Raw genomic sequence first — 23209 nt, 5'->3', positions numbered from 1 at the left:
CCCACCCCTTCCTATTCCTCCTCTATTCACCCCCACCTCCTCCATTCATCCATTCCTCCCTCTCTGCTCCCTTCTTTCATTTCCTGTCTAGGGGGTCAATATCATCTCCTCATTTTACAGATGGTGAAACCTGAAGCACAGGGAGATTAAAGTGACTGAAGCCAAGGTCGTAATGACAGTTTATGGCAGAGCGAGGAATAGAACCAGGAGTCCTGGCTCCCAGCCCCCTCTGCTCTAACCATTAGACCCCTCTCCCTTCCCAGAGCTGGGATAGAACCCAGGAGTCCCGCCCCACAACCACGAGACCCAGGAGGATTAGTGAGCAAACACCATGTGAAGATGACAACAACTCGTGTCCCCCCCGACCCAGCCACTGGCTGGAGAGATTGTCAAGATGAAAAGCCTATTGGCAAAATACAGCTCCTGCACTGGGCTAACTAATAGCCCCCTGCAGTGGGGGGTGTGGCAGACCCCCACCTGGCCCCTGCACACCTCGCCCCTGCTGGTCTCTGTCCTTTGCATGCTCACACTAGCAAACGACCTCCTTGCTTTCTCTTTACAGTCCTGGGTTTTCATGTGCTCACACACGCAGTGCAAGGCCTGGTCACACTCACAAGTGCCTCCGGTCACATCCCATTCTGGGTTCCATGACCCCTCACACAGTGAAACGTGCCAGAGCACTTACATGTTCTGAGCATGGTCACACTCCGGTGGTCACGTGCTTGCACAAACAGAGACAGCTGATTACTTTTACTTTCCTTTCAAATCCCAAACAGTGCTAGGCACCCCTCCCTTTTCTAATCACTCCCACCCCGGTTTCCATATGCTCGCAAAGAGAGAGCAAACTGGTTGCCTTTCTGTCCCGTTTAAGCCCCTTTCACATTCTACAGCACCCATTGCACACACCTTGTGAAGGGGCCCAGTCACTTTCTAGCCATTTTCACACTCAGACTTTCACATCCTCACACAAAAAGTGAAGCATTCCAGCTGGCTTTTGCCAGTTTCACCTCCTTGCACATTTGGGGTTCCTCAAGATCATTGCATCCCAAAAAAGAATCTTCTTATTTACTGCCATTAGCAATGAGGGTCTAGCACAAGATACACTCACACACAACCCCTTTCTGGTGCTGTTCCACCCACTGCAGCTCCCAGCACTTCTGGGGCAGCCACTCACAAAAGCCACAGGTGCCTGGATTTAGCTGTTTAATCATCCTCTAAAGCTGTCAGTCATTTAAAACAATGGCAGCCCTACCCCTCAAACCGTGCTCAGAACACACAGCACCAACCCCGAGACACCCCAGCCCACAGCATGTGGTGCCATGGGAGTGAGTCAAAATCAAAGCAGCAAATGCACAGAGAGCACGGGTCACCCTCTCCAGCTGGGGGCACCACCCCCACCCCCCTCAGGGCTCATTCTCTCCAGCTGGAGGCTGTGCACATGCACACATGCAGAGCAGGGCTCCCCCACTTCAGCAGGGGGCAGAACGCCGCCCCCCCCACAGGGATCAGGCAGCAGGGACATGCAATTCATTCCTTGCACAAGTCACACTAGATTCTATTCCTTAACCCAGGCATTGGTTTTGCCCGCAGCCCCTGCCCTACTCTCTATGGCTCCGTTTACACTCCTGGAAGGTATTTCCCCTCTCACATTGATGTGCAATGCCCAGTGCAGGGGGCGTGGGGGGAGGATGGAATCACAGGGAGAGGATGATGCAGAGGGCAGGAATTCCTGGGGGCTTCTCAGATGCCCTGGTGATGGGCTTGGGCCAAGGGCACAGCCAGGACACTCCACACTCCAGTGCCCACTATGTAGTGCCAATAAGAATCACTCACACATGTCCCACCCCCATTACCAGTGTGGAGAGCTCCCACCACCACCCACCCAGCTGGGTGTCCCTCCCCATAGCCTGGATCCCAGCCCCATTCCCCATGCCAGGATCTGCTTTGCGGGGTGGCTGTGGGGAATGGTTCAGTTCCCTGGGCCCAGCTGCTGGGCAATGCTGAGAAGCCATCACAGGAGGCATCTCCGAGGTGTGGACTCAATTCACTGTCCAACTCACACAATCCATGAAGCTGCCCCACAGCCCTGAGCCAACACATAGATTCAGCCCCAGCCCCAAATCAGCGCTCGGCTCCAGCCCCACAGCCCTGCATCAACCTGCAGACTCTGCTCCACAGACCGACCCCACAGAGCAGAACCAGACCGTGGACCCTGCCCCCCAGACTCACTCCACTGAGCCAAACTAGTGCTCGGATCCAGCCCCACAGACTTGCATCAACCCACAGATCCAGCCCCTTGGACCCACCCCACAGAGCTGAACCAGACCATAGGCCCAGCCTCTTGGGCAGAGCCCATAGTGCCCACCTGTCCTACAGTGCCAACCAGCCCCTGGCACTAACATGGCCCACAGCTCTGACACAATCTGTGCAGAAGCCTTGGCACACAGACCCACCTCCTGGTATCTCTCCTGTTTCTGGACCCAGCCAATGGGCTCCGTGTAGGCCCATGACCCAGGCCCACAGACCCAGCCCGGGACACCCCTAAATTTCATGAGTTCAGGGGTGTCCCAGAGACCAGTCAAACCACAGTCCCCAGCCAGGCAAAACCCGCTGCCCCATCTGAGTGCTCCTCTAGTCTACTGATGCTCCCAGCTCATGGCATCCCCCGTATGATCATCCTCTTCCTGTCCATCCCCGAGCTGGGCACATGGCACCCCCAATCCTAGCACGCTCCCCCCGATGCTCCAGACTCGCAGAACCACAGCATGAGTGCCCCACCCTTCTTCCTGCAATCCCCCAGCTTGCAGCTCCCACAGCATGATCCTTCCCCCTCCTTCTATCCCCAATCCCAGCATGCAGCTCCCCCTGCGGGATCCTCCCCCATTCCCCAGCCAGGCATGCTGGACCCCAGCACTCACGGTCATTGCACACGGGGCCACCGTACGAGGTCATGGTGCAGTCACACGTGTAGCCGTCCCACTGCTGCAGGCAGACGCCCTGGTTGGCACAAGAGTCCTCAGTGCACGTGGTGCTGGGCCCTAGGGGCAAGGGGCAGGGACAGGGGTTATTGGCCTGGCTCCCCCAGCCCTTCAGGACAGGGCTTGGGGTCATAAACCCCCTGAGCAGAGTGGAAAAAAGCAGGTGAGAGAGAGGAGGGGACCTGCAATGAGTGAGGGGCAGAGCTGGGGATAGACCCCCTCGTACCCCCCACATTCTAATCTGCAGACTCCATTCCCCTCCCAGAGCTGGGTAGCATCCAGGTGCCTGGGAGTGTTCCACTGTGGTGGGGGAAGGAGGCAAGAATGGCAGGTGAGGAGCTGGAAGGGGAGATGGGGGGAATCCCTGGCAGCCTCCACCCATACCCCACGGCTGACGCGAGGCAGCATCTGATGAGACCCAACGCTCATGGCAGGGGGCTGGCAGCTAATGAAGGTGTCTGCATCTCTCTGGTCCTCCCCACAGCCCCCATCACGCGGCAAACGTCCCCCACAGGGGGAATGGGCTGGGCTGGGCTGGAAGCAGGCTGGCTCCCAAGGCGCAATCCCCATTACCAGCAGGAGAGGTCACGGAGGCACTAGAAACAGGGAGACCTGGATTGTCTGAGCCTACCGCGCCCCCTGTTGGGTGAGGCTGGACTGGAGGAGGGAGCTCCCCCACAGTCCGTGCTCCTGCCTGGTCCCCACAGCGCCCCCTGCTGGGCAAGGCCAGGCAGAGGAAGGAGCTCCCCCCTCAGTCAGTGCTCCTGCCTGGTCCCCACAGCGCCCCCTCTGCTGAGCAAGGCAGAGGAGGGAGCTCCCCCCTCAATCAGTGCTCCTGCCTGGTCCTCACAGCGGCCCCTGCCAGGTGAGGCCAGGCGGAGGAGGGAGCTCCCCCTCAGTCAGTGCTCCTGCCTGCTCCTCACAGCACCCCCTGCTGGGCGAGGCCGGGCAGAGAAGGGAGCGCCTCACCCCAGTCAGTGCTCCTGCCTGCTCCTCACAGTGCCCCCTGCTGGGCGAGGCTGGACCGGAGGAGGGTGGGCTCTGGGCAGCAGGGGGTCTCTTACCGTCGCAGCCCCTCTCGACTTGCCCGATCCGGTGCAGGGCGTCGGCGATAAGGTCGGGCAGGCGGCCGTTAAGGTCCACGGAGGCCAGGCAGCCTTGGAAGCCGTCCCGCGAGGCCACCAGCTTGGGCAGGTTGTTGAACATGTTCTTGCTCAGCCCCCCGATGTACAGCTCTCCTGGGAAGGGCACGAGACACGTCAGCGGGCAAAGAGTCCTTTAGCCCCCCACACACCACAGGGTTGCCCCACTACTTTCCCCTCCCCCGAACAGACCTGGCCAAGGGAGGAGCTAAAGCCCCTCCATTGCCCCAATCAATTCCCCTTCTCCCTGACCCCTTCAGCCCCCCGCTCCCCAATCAACACCCCTTCTCCCCCCTCATCAGCCCAGTGCTGCTCTCACCCCATGAGCCCCCAGTACCCCAATCAACTCTTCTTCGCCGTCCCCCATTAGCCCAGTGCTGCTCCTACCCCGTGAGTCTCCCAGTGCCCCAATCAACTCTCCTTCTCCCCACTCCATCAGCCTAGGCCTGCCCTCACCCCATGAGACCCAGCACCACAATGGGGTGCTGCTGAGTGGTTTTGGGGCTGGGGGCAGTGCTGGAGGTTCACTGGGTGCAGGCTGTGACAAAGCGAGAATTTTGGATACTATTTTTGTGAGTCGTAGGCCATGTCTAACAGTGGCACGGCTGTACTGATGCAGCTGCACTGCTGTAAGAGCGCTCGGGAAGCCACTCTGTGTCTCCCATCGACATACTAAAGCCACCTCAATGAGTGGTGGTAGCTTCTCCCGCCGCCACGGTGCTGTGCACTGGGGCAGAGTTGGCTCCAGCTTTTTTGCCACCCCAAGCAGCGAAGCGAAAAAAAAACTAAAAAAAGATAAAGCAGCGATCGGCGGCAGCTCTACCATCGCTGCTTCATTCTTCGGTGGCAATTCAGCAGGTCCCTCACTCTGAGAGGGACTGAGGGACCCGCCGCCGAATTGCTGCTGAAGACCTGGACGTGCCGCCCCTTCCATCGGTTGCCCCAAGCACCTGCTTCCTGCGGTGGTGCCTGGAGCTGGCCCTACTCAGGGGGTGGTTATTTTCATACCCCTCAAAGACGTAAGTGGCAGTGCAGACATGGCTTGTGTGTGCCTTGGTTTCCCCTATATGGTGCACTGTTACTCCACGTGGGGGAAGGACTAAGGGCAGGTCTACACTTAAAACACTGCACTGGTGCAGATGCACGGCGGCAGCACTTAAGAGAAGATGCTCCTATACTGAGGAGACAATGTCTCCCGTGGGCGTAGTTACTCCACGTCTGCGAGAGGCAGTAGCTCTGTGGGGGGGAGTAGCCCTCCTGTGGACACAGCAATGCAGGGGTGTGGATTAGTCACACCCTGAGCGAGGGTGACTTTGTAGTGTAGCCCAGGGCTTAGGTTGGCTTAACTACAGGCTCAGGGATTGTGGATTTTTCACACCCCGAGCAATGTACATAAACCAACCTAATTTTTTAAGAACGTAAGAACGGTCGTACCGGGTCAGACCAAAGGTCCATCTAGCCCAGTATCTGTCTACTGACAGTGGCCAATGCCAGGTGCCCCAGAGGGAGTGAACCTAACAGGCAATGATCAAGTGATCTCTCTCCTGCCATCCATCTCCACCCTCTGACAAACGAGGCTAGGAACCATTCCTTACCATCCTGGCTACATTATGCATTTGACCTCATGAATTTATCCAGTTCTCTTTAAATGCTGTTATAGTCCTAGCCCTCACAACCACCTCAGGCAAGGAGTTCCACAGGTTGACTTGTGCGCTGTGTGAAAGAGAACTTCCTTTATTTGTTTTTAACCTGCTGCCTATTAATTTCATTTGGTGACGCATGTTCTTGATTATCGGTGATAAGTTAAGTAACTTTTCCTTATCCACTTCTCCATACCTTCCATGATTTTATAGACTCTGTCAATATCCCCCTTAGTCCTCTTTTCCAGGCTTGAAGAGTCCTGGCCTCTTTAATCTTTTCCTCATATGGGACCTCTCTCAAACCCCTAATCATTTAGTTACCCTTTTCTGAACCTTTTCCAGTGCCAGTATATCTTTGCTGAGGTGAGACCACATCGACACAATATTCGAGATTGGGCTACCATGGATCTAATGTAAGGGCAAAAGATATTCTCAGTTTATGTCTATCCCCTTTTTAATGATTCCTAACATAACGTTTGCTTTTTGACTGGCAGCACTGATAGTCTTTCAGAGACTATCCACGCGACTCCAAGATCTTTTTCCTGACTCATGTAGCTAATTAGCCCCATATATTGTATGTATAGTTTGGGTTATTTTTCCAATGTGCATTACTTACTTTATCACATTTAAATCATTGCCATTGGTGCCCAATCAGTAGTTTTGTGAGATCTTTTTGAAGTTCTTCACAGTCTGCTTGTCTTAACTATCTTGAGCAGTTAGTATCATCTGCAAACTTTGCCACCTCACTGCTGACCCCTTTTCTCCAGATCAATTGATGATAAGTCAAATAGAACTGGTTCCTAGGACTGACCCTTGGGGAACACCCTAGTTACCCCTCTCCATTCTGAGAATTTACCATTATTCCTACCCTTTGATCTGTCTTTTAACCAGTTCTCAATCCATAAACGGACCTTCCCTCTTATCCCATGACAACTTAATTTAGATAAGAGCCTTTGGTAAGGGACCTTGTCAAAGCTTTCTGGAATCTAAGTACACTATGTCCACTGGATCCCCTTGTCCACAGTGTTTGTTGACCCCTTCAAAGAACTCTAATAGATTAGTAAGACATGATTTCCCTTTACAGAAACCATGTTGACTATTGCTCAACAGTTTGTTTTCCTATGTGTCTGACAATTTTATTCTTAACTATTGTTTCGACTAATTTGCCTGGTACCGACGTTAGATTTACTGAAGCCGATTTAAAGGATTTTCTAGTGAGGACAAGCCCTAGGGGACACAGGGGCGAGTGTCACCTCCCTGTCTGGGTGGCATGAACAGAGCCCTCCAGGAACTAGCTGTAACCAACCCAGAACAAGGAGCCAGAGAGACCAGGCCAGCCCCAGTGACTGAGGGATCCACACTCCCAGAAGAGAAGCTGAGCCGAGACCCCAGCTGGAGAAGAAAGGACTGGAGGGGCAACTGGGGGAGAAGCGATGGCTGCTGGAGGAAGCTGGGAGCTCCCACTTGGGAACTACCGAGACGGGCAGACAGACGTAGGGTCAGTCTCAGCAGGTGGGAGGCTGCATGGCACACCCTGGAGGAAGAATGAGAGCCGTGGGGTCTGGCGCAGCAAAGGGATTCCTCCACAAAGCTGGGAGCGCAGTCCGGAGCCCATGACAGCCCCCCAGTGCCGGCCTGCTCCCGGCCGATCGAGTGATTCATGCACACAGGGGTGAAGGAATGTACAGGACCCTCTGAGTCCTTTCGCTTACAGGAATACCGACCCCAGTGCACGGCTCAGTCTAAGTCAGGGACGCCCCCGCCAGTGCTGACAGGTAGCTGGGGGCTTTTCATATCCACACATCAGTTTAGGACAGGAAGTAAGGCAGAATTCCAAACTCAATGGACACAACTGGGGAGCTTCAGCAAAACAATCCAATCTGAGATACAGTCAGTGCTGGCTGCATGGGGAGATCACCCCACACCGCCGCCCCACCACCACACACCTGCTGGTTCCTGCTGCCCAGCCCCCCCACACTGCTCCCCTACTCCTTGAAACACAGACCCCCCCCATACTGACCCCTCACTGCAACCTGCAACAGTTCTGCCACACCAACACCTCCAGAGCACAGCCCCCATTCCAAACCCCCCGCACCCTGCAGCACAGCCCTCCCATACCGACCACCCGCACCCTGCAGCCCAGTCCCCCATACCAACTCCAGACAGCGCAGCCCCCCATACCAGCCCCCTCGACCCTGCAGCCCAGCCCCCCATACCAACTCCATACAGCACAGCCCCCCATACTGAAACCTACATCCTGCAGCCCAGCCCCCCACACTGACCCCTCGCACCCTGCAGCCCTGCCCCTCCATACCGACCCCCCGCATCCTGCAGCCCAGTCCCTCTTAACTCCACGCTGGGGCCAGCACTGCCTGTGAAGGGAGTGTGCTCCCGGTGCCCTCATGGCCCAGCGCCGGCTGGTGCGACTCACCCTTGAGGTCCAGGTTGCGGGCACCATTGGAGTGCTGGGTGACAGTGCGGGAGTCAATCTTGAGCGTGTGGACGTTACTGGTGTCACGCGACACAATTACGTTGTGCCACTGGTTGTCATTAACCGGCTTGTCCGAGTTCCCCTTCATCAGTGACGGCCCGTTGCCCAGGTCAAAGACATAGTGGATGTACCTGTATGGAGGGGGCAGTGGAGTGTGAGGGGGTGGGCAGATGGGCTGGTTGCCAGAGCAGCGGGAGGAGCGTGTTCCCAGAGGGCAGAACAATGGGCAGGAGACGTAGGCCCGTGTGAGGCCCAGCACCCTGCGGGCAGCACTTGAGACAGAGCTGGGGTCAGTGAGGGCAGGGCAGGGCAGGGCTCCCTGTGAGGGGCAGTGAGAGACGCAGGAGGCAGGACAGTGGGGCGGAGAGAAGACCCTAGTGGGCAGGGCAGAGGAGCATTGTGCCTGAGAATGCAGCAGGCCCAGAGGCTGGGCACTAGGCCTGCTCCCTGGGGCAGGGCCTGTTGCCCAACAGGCAGAGCGAGGACCTCAGGCTGGGGAGGTAGGGGGCCGGGGTTGCATCTCACCCCTTGACCAGCTCCACCACGATGAAGTCGTTGCCATTGCCACTGTTGAAGAGGATGAGGCCATCGGTGGCGGTGGTTTTGAACTGGAAGAAGAGGTGCATGGAGGCATAGGCCTGCAATGTGGCCAGTGCCAGATAGCTGGCACGGCTCTTGAAGGTGACAGGGTCGGCAATGATGCTGCGCAGGCCGAAGCGGGCATTGAGCTCGCAGTAGCTGATGTCGCCATTCTTGCACAGGTCCATGTAGGGCAGCCCATTGAACACCAGGCTGCTCAGGTGCCCGATGAAGTTGGAAGGCACCACGGAGATGAAGCGACGCTCCGTCATGATGCCGGTCTCGATGTTGTGGAACTCCAGGCGGGTGTGCGCACCGGCCATCTGCCCTGCTTGGAGCGGGAGGGGGGCAGGGCACTGTTACACACCAGGGTGGGATGGGGACAGACTCCAGACCTGTGCCCTCACCCCAGCAGGTGCCCCTCCATCCCAACTGGCAGCCTGCTGCTATCCCAGCCCTGCCAGTGCCCCTCAGCCCCCTGCTATCCCAGCCCTGGGCTCCTCCCACCCCAGCCCTGCCAGTGCCCCTCAGCCCCCTGCTATCCCAGTCTGGGGTCCTCACGTACCTTCCACAGTGACGTTATCCACCGAGAGCTGCAGGCTCTTCCCACGCCGCACAACCCGCACTGTGTGCCACTCATTGTCGTTGAGTTTGTGGCCAGCGAAGAGGGTCTCGGGGCCTTTACCTGAATTGGGGAGGGGGGCAGCACAGGGAGTTAGTGCTCCAATTGGGTTGGGGGAATGGGCACAAGGCCTAGATAGCCCTCATGTCCCAGCCCCTCCCTGCCTGTCTGGATAAATCCAGAACACATAAACCCCCAATACTCACCCAACTGGCAACACTCCCCCAGCTCCTCCCCCATACCATAACTTAGGTAGCATCTCCCCCTCCCAGATACACACTGTAACCACACAGACACCCCCCACCCCCACCAGACTGCCACAGCTGACAACAGATCGGGATTATACAGCCCCCACTATACACCCCACCCCCTACAGCCCATACACTCCCTGACAACAGAGAGTGCACAGGGGGATGGGTGAGGGATGGAGTAGTTCATCACTCCCTCCATTCCTCCCCAGTCCTGACTGCACTGCACTCCTGCTCTGCAGTTGCTACACTGGGATGGTGGCTGTATCCTGGAGAGGTTGTGATAACTGCTCGGGGTAAACTCTGACTCAGGGCAGGGAAAAGACAGCTCCCCAGGATATTCAGGCCCAAACCTTACAGCCTCCAACTGCATGCACAGCCCTGAGCACACCCACATCCCACTACAACCCCCTGCTGGGTGTAACCATACACACCCACAGCCCTGAGCACACCCACACCGCACTACAACCCCCTGCTGGATGTAACCATACACACCCACAGCCCTGAGCACACCCACACCCCACTACAATCCCCTGCTGGGTGTAACCATACACACCCACAGCCCTAAACACACCCACACCCCACTACAACCCCCTGCTGGGTGTAACCATACACACCCACAGCCCTAAGCACACCCACACCCCACAACCCCCTGCTGGGTGTAACCACACAGTCCTGAACACACCTACACCCCACTACACTCTACCACTAGGTGTGATTGCACACACAGCCCAGAGCACACCTACACTGCTCTATTCAGCTCTCCACCTTGCAAGTCTCTTCGTCTCCCACACAGGGACCACGAACAATGAGGATTGCTACTGGAGAATGTGCGTGTGTGTATCACCACCTGCTGGTGAGCAAGTGAATCAGCAAGAGAACAAGTGAAATGACAGATGGTCTTGAAATCCATCCCTGCATCTCCAAGGAAACCCCCCCAGGTCAGAAATGGGGAACTGGTGACCCCTCAAACCACAGGTTAGGAAAAAGGTAATACCTATAGCCAATCCTAACCCACTATTCCTCCCCCATTAGCATCTCATCTTCTCAGTCACTACCAGCTGGTAGGGGTGACCCAATAAACAGCCAGCTGCTAAGAGACCCCCCTCTCCTGAATCACATCCTCCCCATCCAGGTGTCCTTAGAGCAGGGTGGAGGAAGGGCTGAGAGCTCGTAAGTGGCTAATGAATCATTACCATTAGGCAACTAATTCATTGCGTGGGAGGGTTAACGCCAGGTCACTGCACAGGAGGATGTGGCTATTTAATAGTTATCACCATGCCTATTAATGCCTGCATTGGAGTCTAATATACCCAGGTGGCTGTGGGGACAGGAGGGACTGTATTGTAGTAGGGCCTACATTATTTGCATGCTTTCTAACCACCCCAGGGCTGTGCGGGAATGGTTCATTAATTATTATTAATTGTATGGGGGCTAATAAACACAGCTATATAGGAAGGACCTAAATTAGTATTCATAATAATTGCATGTAGTAGTGGATAATTAATCAATTGGCCTATTAGTTGCATGGGGTGTCAATCCCAGGTATATGGGGAAGGAAAGGGCTAATTATTTGTATTGCAGTAGGACCAACATTAATTGCAAGGCACCAACACCCCAGGTTTCTGGGAGAATGGTTCATTAGTATTTTGCATATTATTAATTGCATGGGGGCTAATAATCCCCAGGTACATAGGGCAGGGACTAATTAATTATGGTATTTCTACTTTGGGCCTAATGCAGGGATGAGCAACTTAAGGTAGCAGAGGCCCCATCAGCTCCTCTGGCAGGTTGGCATAGTCCAGGAAGAAGTGGCCCCTACTGCTGCGAGAACAAGTGCCAGAGCAGCGGGTCCTGCAGTGACAGCCCAGTGTCACCTTGCACATGCCATTGTCTGCCCACCATTGCTCAGCTCCACAATCTGTAGGAAAGCAGATGAGCTTGTGCCCCTGCCCAGGGACACATTTTCCTATTAGAAAGAAATAAGCCTGCTGTAACTGGGGGTGGCAGCCTCTGGCCCTTCCTCCAGCAGGGGCCTGGGAGCAGCCTCCTAGCTGGTGGGCTGGATACAGCCCCATCATGGCTACCAGTTATGCAACCCTGGCCTATATTATTAATTGCAGGTAACAACTCTTGATCCATAGGGAGAGGAGGGACTAAATTATCAGCAGCTATCTGTATTGGAGTAGGACCTACATTAATTCTATGGTTCTAACAATCCAAGTTCTCTAAGGAAGTGGTTTATTAATTATTATTTTGCATGTTATTAATTGCACAGGGGTTGATACCCCCAGCTGTACATCAGTAGAGAGATGGGCTAATTATTATGTATTTGTATTGCAGACGGACCTACGTTAATTGCATGGCGGCTAATCAGCCCAGGTTTACAGCGGAGTATGGCTAATCTGTTATTGTTTATACTCTGAAGTGTGGTTAAGCCTAGATTGTCACCCTCCTGCCCACCTCACACTCCCCAGGTGCTGGGCACAGTGATCCGCTATTGTTAGCAGGCTGACTCCGCCCTAAGTGCCATTAGCCCGGGTAAATCAGGCTTGCAGAGTTGAGTTCTGCCACCTGGTGGGGAAACCCAGACACTGCCGCTCCTCCTCCAGCAATGGAGGCACCTTTTTGCTGGTTGGATTACAGTACTCTGGGGAGGGCAGGGAATGAGGGGGGCTGTTCAAGGGATCTTGATCTCCCACAGGTTCCCAAAGAAAAAGAGCCCCCTCCTCACGTGAGTTGGGGGAGGGGGGCCCAGTTGTATTTCCCCACCCCAGAGACCTCTCCTTCCCTGCCCTGGGGGCTACAACACACCTGGGGATGGGGATCCCCTCGCATCTGGGGATGGAGATTGGAGAGGCAGTGATTAGGGGTGGGGAGACCCACTGAGGAAATACTCCTTCATCCCACCCCTAATCACTGCCCCTCCAATCCCTAGCCCCTTTCTACATATTGCAATCCGCATGCGTGTCCCCCACCATCCTCAGAGCCACCTCACCTCATTCCTCACTCCCTTTCCACATATCATCCTCATCCCTACACCCCCTCCTTATATCCACTCCAAACCCTCACCCATGCATATTCCCTTCACCCACACACCTCTCTGCACTAAGTCTCTGCCCCATGGTGTAGGAACCTCCATCATCCTCCCCCACCCCTGGCTCTCCTCCCAATTCTAGGGCTCACTTGGAGCTGGAACCTACCCACCAAACACCTGCAACTCTTTGTCAGGGTGAATCCTGGCTGGATTTCCCAGACCCGGAGGGGGGAGGGCGCTGGGAAGTAGCAACTCAGCAAACTAGACCAAGGACTATATGGGAGACATGGAAATTTGTGTTGGGGCTGGGAGCCTCGACTCCTGGGTTCTCTCCCCAGCTCTGTCTCTGTGATCTTGGGGACTAGTCACTTCCCCTCCTTATGTCTCAGCTTCCCCTTCCATGAGCTGATAGTAAATTCTTCACCTGCCCGACACAAGAGTGAGTTGTTATTAGGTGTTCTCTTCCCACCACATTAGGAACCCACATGCACTAGAGCTGGGGCTTATCCCCACCATGGGGCCCCATCCCTTTCTATCTACGCACCTGAGTCCAAGAGGTGGAGCTCCTCGCTGTCAGGAGATGCATCACACCTGGGGGCTGCATGTCACTGCTGGCAGAGTGCAGCTCTGAGCACACATGAGTGTAACCATGGCTGCCCCCCAGCCAGTGCATACACATGTAACCATGTGCCCTCCAGCCAGCGCATACACATATGTAACTGTATGCCCCCCAGTCAGCACACATAGGTATGTAACCGTGTGCCCCCTAGACAGCGCACTCACCCATGTAACTGTGTGCCCCCCAGTGCACTCATCCGTATAACCGTGTGCCCCCAGCCAGCACACTCACATGTGTAATTGTGTGTCCTCCAGCCAGTACATATAACCATGTCTTCCAACCACTGTATAAACTTGTGTAACTGTGCCCTCAACCAGCACATACATATGTGTAACCATGTGCCCCCCAGCCAGTGCATACACGTGTGTAACTGTGTGCCCCCAGCCAGCGCACACACAGGTGTAACCATGTGCCCCCCAACTAGTGCGCACACACGTGTAACTGTGTGCCCCTCAGTCAATGCACATGTATATGTAATGGTATACTCCCCTGGCTGGAACATTCATGTAAGGCGTGAAACACACCACAGCTGGCACACATGTAATGGTGTGCCCCTCTGACCAGCACATGCATGTATGTGATGGTGTAACACAAACCCTGACTAGCACACATGTATGTGTAATCGGTACCTACTCCGACAGTCTTTGTGTGGTAGTGTTCCCCCAGCTGGCATCCATACATGCATTTGGATCTGTTCCCAGGCCAGTCTGCATATCAGTGTCCCCTGCTGTGTGTGTGTATGTGTGTGTGTGTGTACACTGCCCCCTGCTGGAAGGAGTAAGACCTACTCTCCTCAGTGTGTGTGCATTGCCATCTACGTAAGTGAACGAGACCTGCTGCATAGGGGTGTGGTGGTTTGGTAAAATTGTGGTTGTGTGAATCTCTTTGTTTATGTGTGGGAAGTGTGAAAGTTTGTGTATTTGTGTGTGTAGCTGATTGTGTGTGTCTGGGGCAGACCGTGGTGTGGCTGGGTGAGTCTATGTAACCAGGTGAGGCTTGTGCATGTGGTGTGTGTTGTGGGCACAGAAAGGACCAAGGTGCTGTGGTGCCCTGCACCTATCATCCCAAAGCAAGGTGCCAGTCACTTACCACCAGGGCTTTGCCACTCACCTGTGGGGACACAGGGAAGGTTGTTTAATTTGCCCCTATCCCAGATTTGCTGAGCAGCTCCATACTGGGCCGGGCAAGAACCATGAACTAGAGACTCCCCCTCAGTTGCTTGCAATAGGAGGGCTTATGACACCCCATAGTGTGTTTCTGAATCCAGCCTGCAGGGGCAGTGGTGCAAACAGGCTGCAGGGAGGAGGGTAGTGTGTCAACAATGCCTGAGGGGCCAAGGCATGGAGGGGGGAAATAGCAGGTCTTGTCTTCTTGGGGTGCTCCAGGTCCAGGTGGGGATGGGGTGCAGAGCAATTCCTAACCAATCCTCCCACCCTATATGAGGCTCTGTAAGCATCAAACATGCAGTAGGGGTATAAAGCTCAGACTCGCACATACAGGGCAGGTGCAATTAGTCTGAGGAAAGGGGAAACTGAGACAAGGAGCAGTGAAGTGATTCATTTTAAGGTGATGCACTAAAATGGGCAGCACTGGGGACAGAACCTAGGAGCCCTGACTCCCAGCCTGCTGCTCTAACCACGAGCCCTCACTGCTCTCCCTGAGCCAGGATAGAACTCAGGAGTTCTGACTCAGCCCTTCTGCACTAACCCATATACCCGCTCCCTTCACAGAGTTGAAAACCTCCCAGCCCACACATGCTAACTGCTAGACATCATTGCCCTTCCAGAGCCAGGAATAGAACCCAGGAATCCCAGCTCCTCCACCTCTTCTGTGCAGCGTCATAGCAAATCAGCCACAGTCATACAGCACCTGTCACTTTTCCATTAGGATTGACCCCCAAAATTCACCTGGTTCATTTAACGAGCAGGAGAGAGAGAACATGAAATAAAACCCCCAAAGGTAAAGAAGTGACTTACTGGGGTTACAGCCTATCCTGACACAGTCTGAGACGGGGGCCAGGGTGATGGGGGGGTAAGGGGAGAGAGAAGAGAACGCAACAGTTTTACATCCTTCAAAGTTACTTCTGCAAACAACCATCCAATTCACAGCCCACCATCCGGGGACAGACGTGGGTCAAGGTGGCCATTTGGAGCCCAGGGGAACGGAAACCTCTCACACTTAGGAGGGGGACCCCAAATTTGGTAGGAATTGGTCCCTTAAAAGTATCCCACCTACAGCCCCAAACTACTTTCCTGGACAGTGGTGGGGCTGCATCATTTCTTGTTGCATATGATAACCGGACTGTGTCTATATAGCACCTGGTACAACCAAGATGGGAGCTCACAGGCACTTCTGCTATTCAAGTTATAAGCAGTTGTTCTAATGATGCAGCAGGGCTCCATTGTGCCAGGTGCTGGACAGACACCGAACAAAAAGCCAGTCCCTGTTCCTAAAAAGCTTCCAGTCTCCAGCCTTGGCTACACACACAAGTTGTCTTGCTTGAGCTTCCCCAGTCTAAAGCAGAACAGTGCTCCCTAATGTGGACATGGTTGTACCAATATAAAAGTGCACAGCTATAACCTGTAGGGGCAGGGAATAAGTTTTCTGATATGAGATTTTTTCTGCATGGGGAAATTCCCCGGCAGAGCTTGGCAAGCGGAGTAATTATCCCAGAATAAAATCACTTTTAATCCAGAACAGAGTGTCCATACTGGGAGTTAATAATTAACAATTAATAACCATTCCACGGTAGCTATGCTGGGAATTTTCCCATGTAGACAGGTCCTAAGGCACCTTTATCCTGGTATAACTGCGTCCCCATTTGAAGAGACTGTAGGCCTGAATTAGTTTGTTAAAGGGAATTGGCCTGAGCTGGTTTATAAAGGAAACTGAGAAGCAGACTGGCACTGTTGGGGGGGGGCAATGAGGAGTGGGATGAGAAAGCTGACCAAAAACAGGGTCACGGAAAGGGCCTGGTTTACTGGGTTTGTCATATTGGTTTTGGATGCAGCTTTCCAGTCCCAGCTCAAGGTAGGATGTTGGGCCAGTTAAGCTTGGGAATCTGAGCCAGGACCTGGGCTGGGACCCAATTCCTCAGCTCAGTCTGAAGCCCATCTACAAGGACTGGGCTGACATGTTTAAACCAGTTTAGTAGGAACTGGTTTGGACAGTGGATTAGCCCAAAACCACTTTAGAAAGTGGATTAATTTGGAACCAGTTTAGAAAGTGGATTGGCCAGATCTGTGACAGGCATGGTCTAGGCTGAGGTTTCTCTTTTTTGGGGGAGAGGAAAGGTTTATAACCTTTAATGGGGTTTGCAGTCAATTCTCCCCACCTCATGGGGCTCATTCTCCTCCCCCTACTTTGTTGGGATAATCCCCACCCCTCTGACAAATGGCCACCTTGCAAACACCAGCCGTGCAGTGGGCAATGTGGGGGATGGACCCCCCCTTCTTCCTCCCTCACTCTGGCACCCCAAACAGTGCCACAAGGAAGATGAAAACAAGGGGGGTTAACCTCTGCTGAGCAACCTCATGCTCAGATGTATGGGGGGCACCTCCTCTCCCCTTCACTCCCCCAGCCAGGGTCCCCCTGCACCCAGCATGGATTAGGGGGCCAAGCTTGGGTTGCCCCTGCTTGCTACCACCTCCATCTTCCTTGGGCAGTCCTGGAACTTGCAGAGATCAGGGAACATTAGACGCAGCACCAATGCATTCTGTGAGGGGGGGCAGCACTGAAGAATACGGGGTGCTGGAGGGAATGAAGGTGCTGGGGGGTGGTCTATGGAGGGTGGCTGGAATTTGGGGGGTTACTTAGCAAATGCAGCTCAGGGTGGCCTCTTATCTCCCTTTCTGGGGTTCCCCAGTCCCCCACTCTGGCCCCCAGGACACTGTTCCTTGCGGTGGCAGGCACATTATGGCATCCTCCACATTATCTGGGAGATCCTATTTCACAGCTCCTCTGGAACTGGGGGAACAAATTAAAGGGGCATGGGGAGCACCGTGGAGATTCTAGCATGTTGACTGCACCTCATGAGTAGGTGATGTGGTCGGGGGGGCCCAGAGATTCTGGGGTGTCAATCATGACCCCATGGATGGGGGGTCATATACAGCTTCTGGGGTGCCACCAATGCCCACAAATCTGGGGGAGGGGCATTATGTGAAGCTGGAGGTGCTGTACAGCACAGGGGCATTACTTGGGTCCATATGGAGGGCATCAGTGTCCCACTATACAGGTACGCACACCCCAAGATAGCCAGAAGGGAAGAGGTTAAGGGAGTGGTGGGGTGCAGTGTGCCACCCCAGATCTGCCCTCCGTTACCTAGAAGGTTGCGGGGAGCTCTTGCCATTCCCTGATCTCTGCAGTGGACAGGAGGTTCTGGGTTCCCTGGGCAGAAAGGAAAGGGGGCCCCATTCCCACAAGCCACACGGCTGGGTCTGACGCACGTCGTCAACCACAACAGAACAGTGGGGAGCAAACAGGCACGGGACCAAAGAGCCAACTGGGGAGCCCATGGGGGTGGGAAATGAGTGGAAAGAAGTAACTGCATGCGGAGAGAGGGACGAAGGAGGAAGGGAAAGGGGGTAATCCCATGGGGGAAAGGGGGGTAATCCCATGGGGGATGGGAAGATGAGGGTAGGTGTGGCAGGGGGAAGGAGGTGTGGGGTTTAGGAGTGCAGTGTATCCACAGGCAGTTGCGCTGAGGTGGGTGGGATGCAGGAGAGCTGTGGGTTTGGTTAGGGTGGGGGGCTGTGAATCTTCAGGATTTTGGGGTGGAGTAAGAGAGTTGTGGAGATGGGGTGGAGGTCTGGGGATGGGTTTGGGGAGTTGTGGAGATTGAGTGCGGGTCTGTGGGTCTGCAAAGGTTTGGGGGTGGGGCTTGGGGGTTATGGAGATAAGGGTGGGGGTCTGAGGATGTGGGCATGTGATTTGGGGGGTTGTGGAGAAAGGGTGGGGGTCTGTGGCTCTGCAGAGGTTTGGGGGGGTTGCGATGAAGGATGTGGAGGTGGTGTTTGGGGGGCTGTGGATGGGCAGAGTTTGGGGGAATTGAGGGGGATGAGAGAGTGGGGGTAAGGGTTGCGTGGTTTGGTCCCGGCTGCTGCTTGCTGGGCTGGCAGAGTCTGCGCCGATGAAGGGTTAAAAACAGCGAGCTAGAAATCACTCCGAACCCTGCCAGGCCTTTAGAAAGATGGGGGGCTCTTCCCCCTCAGGCCCACCAACTCCTGTCAGCCAATGGGGTGCCAGTGAGTTGACGGGGCCCCTCTCACCCCATTGGCCAGGCCAAGTGGAGAAGGCGGGTCCCATGTTGGACAGGGAGCCGCCCTCTGGCACCAAAAAGACCAGTGAATCCTCCTGGAAAATGGGGTGTCTTTCTAAAGACCAGATGGGCGCAGAAGGGCTCCAAAGCAGGGGCTGACCGCTCAGCACAGGTGCACCCTAGGGTCACCTCTTCCCTGGGGACACTTGAAACCAGCTGCCAAGAGGGAGGAGGTGACCCCCAGGGAGCTGGTTAGCCCCCTCAGCACTGGGGCAACCCCAGGCAGTGGGGCGGTTACCTAGGTTGACGGTAAGCTTCATCTGCCCGCCATCAAGCTCGAGGCGCAGGGTGTCGGCCGACTCTTTGGAGGTGGTGGCCAGCATGAAGCCATAGGCACGCTGGGACATGAACCGCAGGGACACATCCTCGGCCTCTGTGTGCATCACCCCTGGCAGCATGATCTTCATGTACATGCTGCCATCATAACTCAGCACCGTGGCCTCTGAGGGGTAGGGGGTAATGAGGGGTGGGCGTGCACGGGGAATGGGGGTTGAGATGGGGGTAGGAGAGAGATGGTAAAAAAAAGAACAGGAATAGGGGAGGGGGAGAGAGAGAGAGAGAGAGAGAGAGAGAGAGAACATGTGTTAGATTCTGCCTTACACCACAATACCCAGAGAGCCCATCCTCCCAATCCCAACCTCCTCCAGCCCCCCACAGAGAACCCAGGAGTCCTGACTCGTAGCCTCCCTGTTCTAACCACTAAACATCACTCCCCTCCCACAGCTAGGCATGGAACCCAGGAGTCCTGATTAGAGATGGGCAAAGATTTTGGGGCAAATAATTTATTAATCCCAAAACGCAGCTTTGGTCAACCTCAAACTCAGAGAAAACAAATGTAGGGGCTGGGCTCATAGTGGGACTTTGGTACCATTCACAAAACTGCAGCTGGAGGCAGAGGGGATGACTTTTGGCCCAGTGGTTAGAGCACTCACCTGGGTTGGGGGAACCCCTGTGGAGCAGCGACCTAACTGCAGGTCTTCCCACTCCAGGTGAGTGCCCCAATACCTAGCTACAGGCCATTCTGGGGTGGGTCTCTCCCTGTCTGGCCTGTTGGACCTGTGCCACTTTGTATAAATTGTGCATTCATTGGAGCAGGGACTGCATCCCAGGTGAGTGCGCTGACCTTGGGGCTAAAAGTTATAAGGGAGGCACCCCCCACACTCCTCCTTCAGCCATTCTAGGAGTCCAGCCCTTTAAAGATGTCACTAAACAGCCCATTGCATTCACCCCAGACAGACCTATTGTTGACTTTTCCATTGGTTGAAAATTCCAGGAAAGTTCCAATTCCCTTCGATCCAAACTCACTTCTTTCCCTGATTTTTCAGAGCTGCCAGCGAGCTGAGGAATCAGCTTTTCACCAACTCTGTCCTGATGCCAGGGCCCATCTGTCTCACTAAGAGGCACCCGGTGGCACCATGTTTCCCATGACTGACCCTAACACAGAAATCCCACCTACAGTTGGGGCGGATAGCCTCCTGTATTCCTTCCTCACCACTTCCATACCCCCTCACTTTCCCCACACCCTGCCCAGGTACCCAGTGCCCCCCATACCCTCTAACCTCTCCCACTCCCTGCCCTGGTACCCAGTGCCCCCCATGCCCCACTAACCTCTCCCACACCCTGCCCTGGTACCCAGTGCCCCTCATGCACCTCTAACCTCTCCCACATCCTGCCCTGGTACCCAGTACCCCCATAGCCTCCTCACCATTCCCACACCCTGGCCAGGTACCTGGTACCCCCCATAGCCCCCTCACCTCTCCCACACCATGCCCAGGTATCCAGTGCCCCCGTGACTCCCTCACCTCTCTCGCACACTCTGCCCAGGTAGCCAGTGCCAAGGCAGTCACAGACGAAGCGGTTCCAGCCCTCACGGCAGACCCCCCCATTGCGGCAGGGTGCACTGCTGCACTGCTTGAGGGTCTCCCGGGAGCAGAAGCTGGAGACGCCGGGCACGCTTTGCACCTCGGCCAGGCGCCGCACGTCCCGGCTCTTGCCGTCAATGAAGAGGTCCCGCACGCAGCCCACATAGCCATAGTTGAGGAAGGCAGTCCACACCTCAGGGGGTAGGATCAAGTCCAGACGATTCTCAGGAAGGCCCCCCAGGTACATCTCACTGTCCAAGTCCAGGATCTCACTCTCCCCACTGGCCAGGAACGGTATGCTGCGGCTATTCACTGAGATGGAGCCTGTGGTGGGGAGCCGGGCACCACAGGCCATTACTGGGCTGCATGGGCAGCAGGCACCACACCAGCAAGGCCCAGTGGCAGGGGAAGGTGGTGCGCACAGAGAGATCCCCACACACATGCACACAGTACTAACAGGGTTAAGGTTAAACCTTGTTGTTCTGGGTTGGGTGTAGTTACTGCCCTTCATTTAAGGTAGTTGTAAGATGTCATTAAACTCCTTTATGGCAGTAGGCGTTAGGGATTATGTATATTATGTATGTACTATAAGAATGACTAGCACATAATCTCGCTTCAGCTGGCTGCCTGAAAGGGTCAAAAAAGTTTTTTTTCCCCCGACACCTTGTAATGTGTGGCTTTTTTTAACCTTTCTCTGAAGCATCAGCCAGAGGTGGAGACAGTCGCCTAGGGAGGGCCAATGCTATCAGGTGGTGCAGACAATCCTCTGTTTTAGTTGCCTGGCTGGTGGGTCTTGCTGACATGCTCAGAGACTAACTGATCACCATATGTGGGGTCAGAAAGGAATTTCCCCGAGGTCAGATATGCAGGAACTTTGGAGGGGGGGTGGTTCACCCTCCTCTATAGCATGGGTCATGGGTCACCTGCTGAGATCACCTGAGCTTCTCATCTAGTCAATTCTCTGCCACTGCTAGGACTTCAGGCATTGGTGTCCTCTCAGCCTCTCCTGTTCTCTGTCTGAGGGTATGGCTACACTTGGAATTTCAAAGCGCTGCCACATCCTGTACGGGTGTAGCGTGCAGCACTGGGAGCCGCGCTCCCAGCGCTGCCGCCCTGATTACACTGACGCTTTACAGCACTGTATCTTGCTGCTCTCAGGGGGGTGTTTTTTCACACCCCTGAGCGCAAAAGTTGCAACGCTGTAAAGTGTGAGTGTAGCCATACCCTGAGGCTCACAACAGATTAGTATCCTGAGGACTGAAATGCTTTGGTTTAACTGAAGTCACTTGGCTCGACAGAGGGGTATTTGAGTGGAATTTAATAGCTGCAGCTATCAAGAGGTCAGACTGATTGTTCTAATGGTCTCTTCTGGCTTTAAACTCTAAGGAACAAGCAGCTGAAATGAGTGGTCTCCATCCCAAACACAGGCAGAGTCACTGCCCAAAACAAAGACAAATGCAAAGCACACGTGGGTAAGGGGTTTCACTGGCTGTTGCTTTGTGGAGGTGTGTGTGTGGAGGCAGAAAAACCAGAAGACTGGAGAGAAGGCAGCAAGCACTGCAAATGGGACTTGAGAAGAAGCCAAGACAGAGAACTTTTGCTCCAAGTGCTGGCTAGAAAGGGGATTGGAGCTGCGAGCAAAGAAACTGTCTCCTGTTGTTGGATTCCTGCCTTGCTCAGAGAAACAGGACTTTGTACATTCCTTGAAAATAAACAGGATTGCATCATAGATACCTGACTCCACCACCAATTCCTCCTACTAACTGGAACAACTAGGTGTGTACTGAATTTTTAGTTAATTTCTCAGGTAAAAAAGGGGTAACACTGGTATCAGGGGCAGGATCCAGTTTCCAAGAAGAGAAACTGTCAGCTGGTCTTTCTTTTGAACCAAGATGGAACAAATGATGGAGGTACTCACAGAATTCAAAGCTGGCCAAAATGATTTAAAACAAAGATCTAAAACAAGCACTGGAGACTTTTTAAAAGGAATTAAAACAAGATCTAAAACAAGTGCTGGAGGCATTACAAAAAGAATTAAAGCAGCATCTGGAGGTTTCCCAGAAAGGGCTGGGAGACGACTTGTAGGCGAAGAGGAAATCTTTGTTGAGGCAATAGTTACAAAGCGCTCGGCCAGACTGGGAAGCCCAGCTGCAACACTCCCAGACTGGAATGGCCAGATGGATTAACGAGGTGACCAGCAACTTGACTGCCACAGACCAGAAAGTTTTCCATTAAATAAGTGAGGCCAGGGAAGCTTTAGCCAACTTGCTAACAGAATGAGCTGCAGCAAGGACTTAGGGAACTGAGAAATCACCTTGAGAAGGAAATCAAAAGGACATGGGCCACAGTGGAAATCAGAGGCTGGATGTAGAACTGGGCCAGTCAGTAGAAGTGGGTAAGACCAGACATTTACAAGGGTTTTCTACCTTGTTTGTAACCCCCAGAGAATCATATAGAAGAGATTCGATTGTCTCAGCTCAATAATGCAAAACCCCACAGTGATGGAATGGGAATGTTCTGTAAATATTTTGTATGAATACTGTGCGTGCCTCTGTTTCCCCTGTAGGCTGCATTGTCACCTAGGGGTGAAAAAGGGCTGTTTACTCTCAGGCAGGCTGCCAGACAGATGTGGCTGATGTCTAGCTGTCTCAAGTTTGGGCCCATGTAATTAGAG

The 23209-nt window shown here is 54.3% G+C and overlaps 2 protein-coding genes across 24 annotated transcripts in view; one reads left to right on the top strand and one right to left on the bottom strand.

The window, feature by feature from the left end:
* The window catches only part of NRXN2 (neurexin 2), a 365564-nt gene that overhangs the window by 149057 nt on the left and 193298 nt on the right, over positions 1-23209 (bottom strand). For 12 of the 23 annotated variants that reach the window (XM_075073260.1, XM_032798089.2, XM_075073268.1 and 9 more), the window contains 8 exons: positions 20476-20859; positions 18912-19115; positions 15333-15359; positions 9396-9515; positions 8777-9161; positions 8192-8382; positions 4043-4216; positions 2919-3038 (listed from right to left, as the gene is read on the bottom strand). In XM_075073260.1, coding sequence (XP_074929361.1) covers positions 2919-3038; positions 4043-4216; positions 8192-8382; positions 8777-9161; positions 9396-9515; positions 15333-15359; positions 18912-19115; positions 20476-20859 — 1605 coding nt within the window. The remainder of the gene's footprint in view (positions 1-2918; positions 3039-4042; positions 4217-8191; positions 8383-8776; positions 9162-9395; positions 9516-15332; positions 15360-18911; positions 19116-20475; positions 20860-23209) is intronic. The other 11 variants (XM_032798039.2, XM_032798094.2, XM_075073269.1 and 8 more) reach the window with 3 other exon arrangements.
* Positions 1-23209, top strand: part of SLC25A45 (solute carrier family 25 member 45) — a 386904-nt gene that overhangs the window by 189386 nt on the left and 174309 nt on the right. The gene's annotated exons all lie outside the window — the stretch shown is intronic.

The sequence above is a fragment of the Chelonoidis abingdonii genome, chromosome 17 (assembly GCF_003597395.2).
Source record: "Chelonoidis abingdonii isolate Lonesome George chromosome 17, CheloAbing_2.0, whole genome shotgun sequence".
NCBI classification, from domain to species: domain Eukaryota; kingdom Metazoa; phylum Chordata; order Testudines; family Testudinidae; genus Chelonoidis; species Chelonoidis abingdonii.
The sequence above is the reverse complement of the archived record's forward strand: the minus strand, read 5'-3'. Positions and strand labels throughout refer to the sequence as shown.